Source organism: Hibiscus syriacus, unplaced genomic scaffold (genome assembly GCF_006381635.1).
Source record: "Hibiscus syriacus cultivar Baekdansim isolate YM2019G1 unplaced genomic scaffold, ASM638163v2 tig00110177_pilon, whole genome shotgun sequence".
NCBI lineage: Eukaryota > Viridiplantae > Streptophyta > Magnoliopsida > Malvales > Malvaceae > Hibiscus > Hibiscus syriacus.
This window is the reverse complement of record NW_024062613.1, coordinates 462,071-469,901: the sequence shown is the minus strand read 5'-3', so window position 1 is coordinate 469,901 and position 7,831 is coordinate 462,071. Positions and strand designations below refer to the sequence as shown.

Below are 7,831 nucleotides of genomic sequence, written 5' to 3'. Positions count from 1 at the left end.
AAATGCATTAAATTGTATAATTACATGCATTTTAGGCATGAATAGGATCATGTCATCCATAATTGCATGATGACTTAAATATCTACAGGTTTCACAGGGATAGTTGAAGATTGAAGATATTGAAGTATCGAGATGAAGATAACTGGTTTTGAGATCTTGACAAGAATGATGTTTATACGAAAACTGAGCCAAAGCAGATTCACGTATCCAATGGCTTCCAGACAAGTTTTCACGATGGAGATGGATTTTTAGAAATTTTCTCAAATTCTAAATTTTTGAATATAATATTTTCAAGCATATGTTCATGATTGATAATGTTTGATTTTCAGGTTTGACCTTCGAAACAATTTAATCTTAAGCCTTTACGGAAGAGTAGTGAAGCAAATCATATATAAGCCTTCACGGAAGAGTAGTGAAGCAAACTCGTTTTATGAAGATTTTTCGAGTTCTATACTCCCTGAACGAATAGGGAGCGGACCCGTTTGTTGAAGATTGTTCGAGTTCTATACTCTCTGAAGGAATAGAGAGCGAACCTGTTTATGAAGATTTTTCGAGTTCTATACTCCCTGAACGAATAGGGAGCGGACCCGTTTGTTGAAGATTGTTCGAATTCTATACTCTCTGAATGAATAAAGAGCGGACCCGTTTGTTGAAGATTGTTTGATTTCTATACTCTCTGAAGGAATAGAGAGTGTACCCATTTTATGAAGATTTTTTGAGTTCTATACTCCCTGAACGAATAGGGAGCAGACCCGTTTGTTGAAGATTGTTCGAGTTCTATACCTCTGAAGGAATAGAGAGCGGACCCGTTTGTTGAAGATTGTTCGAGTTCTATACTCACTGAAGGAATAGAGAGCGGACCCGTTTTATGAAGATTGTTCGAGTTCTATACTCCCTGAACGAATAGGGAGCGGACCCGTTTATTGAAGATTGTTTGAGTCTTACACTCCCTGAATGAATAGGGAGCAGACACATTTGTTAAAGATTGTTCGAGTCTTATACTCCCTGAAAGAATAGGGAACAGACTCGTCATTTGAAGATTTTTCAAGTATCACTTATGTCGAAGTAACAATGGAGTGGTTTAATCTTTTGAAGTTCTCATGACCGGACAAACTCGATCATCTTTTGATCTTTGCTCTATTCTCGTTACACGACAATGAGTAAAGAGGGGCAGCTATAGATGCTCGTTTTTGTCCGGAGGCTTCGTATCCAGTACACGATACAAATTTGGACCAGGGAAAGCCTAAATCAGCCCAAACAACATGTTATCCTAGCCTCAGTCACGTGAATTCCTGCAAAACAAAAACGATTATCCAGCAGGAATGAGAGAAGCATGTTTGATTGTGGGTGGGATACTAAACTGTAAGTTGGTTTTTAATTTGTAATTAACCACTAGATAAGGTGGGGGTCAGTTTTTAATGGGATTAACCACTGAAAACGGGGGATATCAGATTATCAGGAAAAAATACACAGACAGAGAAAAAAATTGAGAAAAGGGAGCACACGCAAAAAAGAAAAAAAAAACAGAGACCATTTGCTGGGAAAGCCGAAGAACACAATAACAAAAGAACGGGGAAATCGTTTGCTTTTTTTCAGAACAAAGCAAATATAAAAGAGCATGTAAACAACTAGCAAATTGGAAATTCAAATCTTGTAAGATTTTCTTTCCATGATTATTTACAATTACATTTTTGTTATATTTGTTTTAATAGCTTTCATAATAAATTCAAAATAAAAGGAACAAGGTGGATCGAATTTACCTTCGATTTTAGGCTGCGTTCGAAATAATTAAGTTGTAGGTGCCTGATTCTTAGCGTCAAGGTTGTAACGTTGTCGGAATAGGGGTTAAAATGTTGAGAGTCTTTTGTATAACCTACATATAGTTCAAATTGTAGTCTTTAGAGTATAAAAATAGGGGTTTCAAGATAGAAAAAATAAAAAAATTTGGTATGTTACCTGACTGGTTCGAGTTTACTGTCAAAGTAGAGAGGTCGATAATTGTTGGGTCCCTTCGTCAGAAATGTAAAGTAGTCGCAGTCGAGAGAATTCCATATTCAAACTTCATCGTAGTTTCATTTTTTAAGCTTTGGGTCTGTAATTTAGAAAAAGAGGAGAACGTGTTTGAGCCTAGCCAATGATGGAACTCGGGTGAATGTTGGACATTGAGGCTCTCGGCAGCTATGTGAGCACTAAGAAGATGAGTGGAGATATGCTTGGGCGAGCTGCAGTGTGCGTGAGATAGAATTGAGAGATGAGGCGCGACAGACTATTATTTTAGAAGGATGTAGTTTAGGTTTAGTTTAAGTTAGGTTATATATTATAATTTTAGGGTAAATTAGGTTCTAGTCCCCCATATTTAGGCGTCTTTCCATAAATTAGCCACCCGAGGGATTAATTTTTAAATTTGACCCTTTTTTTTGTTTGACCCGATTTCATCATTTTCCGATTTTATTTTTAGTTATAATTTTGTTTAATTATTTAGGTGTAGATCCCTTATATTTATGCATGTTTTTATTTAAATCCCTAGTTTATTTTTGATTTGTATGTTAAATTTTAGATTTATTTAATTTTGTCACTTTTTAATATGTACATATATATATTTTAATATATAGTTTAGCATGTTATGATTTTGTTTTTATATTTAGGTCACATGTATACATAATATGTTAATATGCATATTTTATGATTTTTAATTAAAACCTACTTATATAATTTTTTGTATGTCACGTTGTATGATATTTTTAATTTTGTTTAATTAATTTTTGGCATGACATACTTTTTGCACAATTTTTATGATATCCTCATTTGCATAACTCGATATATTACATAATTGGATTAAGGGTAATACACTTTTAATTTTAAATTATTTTAAGTGGGTTGTCATAACGCATTTGAGGTCCGTTTTTGATGATTTTAAAATAAAAGTGTATCCCATTAGTGACGCCTAAAAATTGATCAATCACTTTAAAATTTGAGAATGGAAGAAAAAGAAATGTTCGACTATTTAAATTTATCGAGAAAATGTTGTTATAACTTTTAAGATCTATTCTCGATTCTAAAATGACTTCGTAATTTTAATTTAATTTATTTGGGTGCTTTTGAATATTATTAAATTTACATATTTGTTTTATGAGATCAAAAATCAAATTAAGTTCGAATTTGTAAAGTTCATTGTAAAGCCGTTAATTAATCGACTAGTACCGATTTAGGGCGTTGTGGGGGTGCTAATCCTTCCCCACACGTAACCGACTCTCGAACTTATTTTTTGGTAACATAAACCTCAATTTGTTGTTTTAATTAAAATTAATTTTTATTTAAAATGACAAAACGTTTTTTGGTGCCCAATCACACCCTAATCAAATATTGGTGGCGACTCTTTAAACCGTATTTTTTGATCGTAAAGAAAATCTAAAATTTTTTAAAACAAAAGATATTTTAAATCACGTTTATTTTTATATTTAAAAAAATTTAAAAATTAATGTAAATTTTAAAATTTCACGAAAAAAATCGTTTCAACAAATAAGGCTTGAATTTATCCTATTCTCTAATAATTCATATCAATTATAAGAGATCATGAATTATCCAAGAAATGTCCCTTCAAAGGAACTATTCGCATTGGGAAGGGACACCTAGAGGCCGACATTTGTAGATTTTTATTAGGAAATCGCACAAATACCAAGGAGCAAAGATATGGGAGAAATTCGAATAGGATTTACTTGAAGATCACGTGCGGAAATTCAAAATTCCCCCTTAAGAAAGGTCACATGCTTGAACTCAAAAAGAAAATGTGTAATTGGATCAAGACTGAATCTCAAGAATTGAAGTTCACCACAACTATTAAAAATAAGGTGTGGATTTTTGTCTTAGTTTAAGCCTGAATCAAGAAGCTAACGATAAGTGGTAGGAAGACCAATTGGACAAAACTAGTCAATTGGTACAATCCTAAGGATGTATGGGAAAGGAAAATTTCTAATGGGATTGAATTGAACCTACGACATTGAAATTCCATTATTAAATTTGGATTCAATTGAAGGTAAATGGAAAGATAATTTTTAGATTATTGATTTACCTAGATGTGAAGTAAAGATCAAAGGTACTAAGTTTGAAGCGAAAAGAAATCATGTGCAAGATTCTAATCAATTCTTCTAATTTAAGGGACTTGGGGGAAAGTCCAAGTGGTGAAGGAATAGAATTGAATTCTATCACTTCTCATTACAATTTATTGCAACCAAAATTCGGGTGGATGATTGATAAAAAGGAACTGGAAGAAGTGGAGATAAGGAGAATGACATATCAAAGAATAATTATCATATAATAACATTTTCCAAATAGTCCCAAATAGGTGAAAGTCGAATTGAATCATGTAGGAATTAGGGTGAAGTATAGTAATGGTCACAAATTTTTTTTAAATATTTCATTTAGGTCTCCTAACTTTTAAAACTTACAATACAATCTTTCAATATTTAGTCTGTTTGCAATATGATCCCCCAACAGTTACGTTAGAGATGATATTGCAAACGGATTAAATATTGAGGGACTATATTGCAAACGGACTAAATATTAAAAAATTATATTGTAAATTTTAAAAATTAAGAGACCTAAATAAAATCTTTAAAAAAAATTTAATGACCATTACTATACTTTACCCTTTTATTTATTTATTCTATAATTAGAAGCTACCTTCTTCCACCATGTTATATTATTAACTTAAAATTCCTCTGCTTTGAACAACCCATTGTTTCTAATCACTCGGTCTTTAATCAATATTTAAAAAGCAATAAATGATCCACGTAGAATACGCAGAAAGTTAAATACAAAGAACTGTTCATATTTATTGATTAAAATGAATACACCATAGTGCTAATGTACAGACTTATGAACATGCAAGAAAATGATGCTACTTGAGCCAGGAGTGCAAGGGGATTTGAATTATTTCCAGTTGAAAGTCATGTTGCTCGAACTCCTCATTTCTCTTGAAGCATTCGTGTTCCATATTCACTTCTAACACAAGGATATAGAATCTCCGATGATCTTCCAAATCCGAATAACATATGTTGAAAGAATCCACCATGAAAAGCACAGTGAAGGCTGAACATATTATTATCACATCTCTACTTCATTTTCTTCCCTGTGCCTGGTCCCGGACGCAAGCTTTCCATCATTCATTTCCAATCAAGCATGTCTAATAGCTACAATATCTCTTCTCTAGAATTGGCAGCATCACAAAAGTCCAGCTCAATGCCAAAAACATTCATGACACCGTTGTTTCCATCTTCTGTGAAGAGCAAGGAGATCCATGCCCGGATTCCCGAAATAAAGGGATAATAGGGAGAGAAGACAAGGTAGTCGAAAGCTAGAGCCCTGGAAGCTGTACGATCTATGTAATCAAACAGTGGTTTATTAATTATACAAGCAACTTTATTCGAGTCCTTCCGCCCCACGAGCACTGAAACACTAACAGTCTGGCTCCAAGGAACAGTGAAACTTGGGTCAACAGTTAAGCTCATCTTGTACTCGGGACTCTCGAGATGAAACTTGAGCATGTCGCAAATTCCAGCAGGTAGGATCTTGATTCCTCCCTGGAGGACAGGACCAGGGACAACACCAGAGAAAATCAATTTATCTTCACTCCAAATGTCAATGTAGAATTCCAAGTCATCGAAGGAAAGTCTTGGAGGGAGAAGTGTTTGCTGATGCTGCCGTTTATAGAACGATTGATACAGTTTATAGTAGGTTACGGTGGGAGGATGGGCCGTTTGCAAATCAAAGGCCATCTCTTTGCACATACACATTTCCAAAAGTAATCATCTTTAGCTATGCATCTCCAATTCTTACAAACCACCATACAAGCTGCAAGGTCTACGCCATCTAAAAAGGGAAAAACAACCTTGAAAACTTCTTCTAAAAACAATAAAATTGTCAGAGCATCAATGGATCGATATTAAGCTCAAAACATGAATGTTGCACATACTTTTTTACAGCAAGATGTCCGTATCATGGTGCCTTAAACATCAAATGATGCATTCAACAGAAAAGATGATATATTGGGTATTGCAACCGTGTTCAAAACTAAAACATTATTTCAGGAAACAAGGTCTGTCCTAAACAAGTCTGTGAACGGATAAGAAAGACAAATTCTCTTCCCGAACAATGTATTTTACTTGAAAACAACCAGACTGGATCAATAACCTCTAAATGCAATGGAATTTGTACAATGTCAACTTCATAGACACCGAAACAAAAATCTATGATCTTAGACCTGACTCGATTAACTTTACCACTAGCCAGATACATCATACACAAATGCACAGAAAAAAACACACACATAAAGTGATTTTAAAGCATTCAATTTACCAAAACTAACACTTCAATGACATAATAATTCGCCAATTCGAGGTTGAGCACGATTATTCTATGCCAATTTGGGGTTGACACGACTATTCTACGCCGTATAATTCCTTTCGAGCTCTACAATTCAAAAATATTAAACCTCAAAAACTAAGATAATTCTGAGCTCAAATTTTCCAGCAGAACCCAAGTTTACTTCAAACAACTAAAACAAAACCCAAATTCAAATTCCACCCATATTCATAAATATAACCCTAGAAATAGTACATCGAGAGAAAAAAACATAACTTTGACTAAATGTAAAACAGACCCAGAAACAAAAACAAACCCTACCATTACATGATATGTAAAAAATCCAAACTTTCTAATTCATACGCGAAAATTTCACCAAAAAAGAACGAAAACGGAGAAAAAATAGAAATCAACAAACCACAGATGGAGAAAAAAAAAGGCAACGAAGCTAGGAGGAGATTCGCAGCATATTAACTAGTAAGAGTTATTATTTACCTGATTTATTGGTGGAATTTGGAGAGATATTTCAGGAGATGTGATTTTTGGTCTCTTATTATTTATAGGGTAATGTATAGGAATGGTTATTGAATTTTTTTAAATATTTTATTTAGGTTTTTAAACTTATAATACAGTCTTAAATATTTAGTTCATTTATAATATGGTCTTTCAGTAGTTATGACGGGGATCATATTACAAACGGATTAAATGTTGAAGGACTATATTATAAACGGACTAAATATTGAGGGACTATATTACAAATAGACTAAATATTAAAAAATTATATTACAAGTTTTAAAAATTGAAGGATCTAAATAAAATAATTAAAAAAATTCAATGATTATTATTATATTCTACCCTGAAATTATAAACAATTCCCCCTCGGGAATCCCATTTCTCACGTGAAATTTCCATTTGGAGATATTAGGAAACTAGTTTGCTTGGCTCTTATCCCCAAAGGCTAGATTGAGAAAGGTTTGGAAAACTCAAATCAGTCATTATTGGAAAATTTCGTCAATCCATCAATGAGAACGAGTGGAGAGAATGATGAATTTCTATCTTCTCTAGGAAGCAAAGGATATTAAATCCACCCAGCCAAAAGAAATAACTCATTAGAAAACCTCTTAAGATATCATTTCTTCAAGCTTTAAGTGCTTTATATGAGATTGACTCAAGGTGGATTAATATATAGTTAATATATGTTGTTATTAGATATATTAAAATATATTTAAAAAATTTGGTTTAGCGTTATCATAAATATCGAGTAATAATAATGTAATAGGTGGAAATTATGAAGAAATATTAAAAAATTTGACAACCGACAAACTTAACTTGTCGGTTTGTGTCGATATTTTATAAAAATATATTGATCCATAACAATATAACAGGTAAAAAATGACAAAACCGGTTTATAAATGACAAAACAGGTAAAACGCTACCAGATATATTGAAAGTGTCGATACTTTATAAAAAT

The 7,831-nt window shown here is 32.9% G+C and overlaps 1 protein-coding gene across 1 annotated transcript; it reads right to left on the bottom strand.

Annotated features, from left to right (window-relative positions):
• Window positions 1–4,856: 4,856 nt before the first annotated feature.
• On the bottom strand, window positions 4,857–6,921 carry LOC120217053 (F-box protein At5g39250-like). The gene is made up of 2 exons (XM_039214276.1): window positions 6,856–6,921; window positions 4,857–5,868 (listed from the first exon to the last, which is right to left on the bottom strand). The coding sequence occupies exon 2, from the start codon at window positions 5,790–5,792 to the stop codon at window positions 5,190–5,192; it is 603 nt and encodes a 200-aa protein (XP_039070207.1). The 5' UTR covers window positions 5,793–5,868; window positions 6,856–6,921; the 3' UTR covers window positions 4,857–5,189.
• Between the last annotated feature and the right edge of the window lie 910 nt (window positions 6,922–7,831).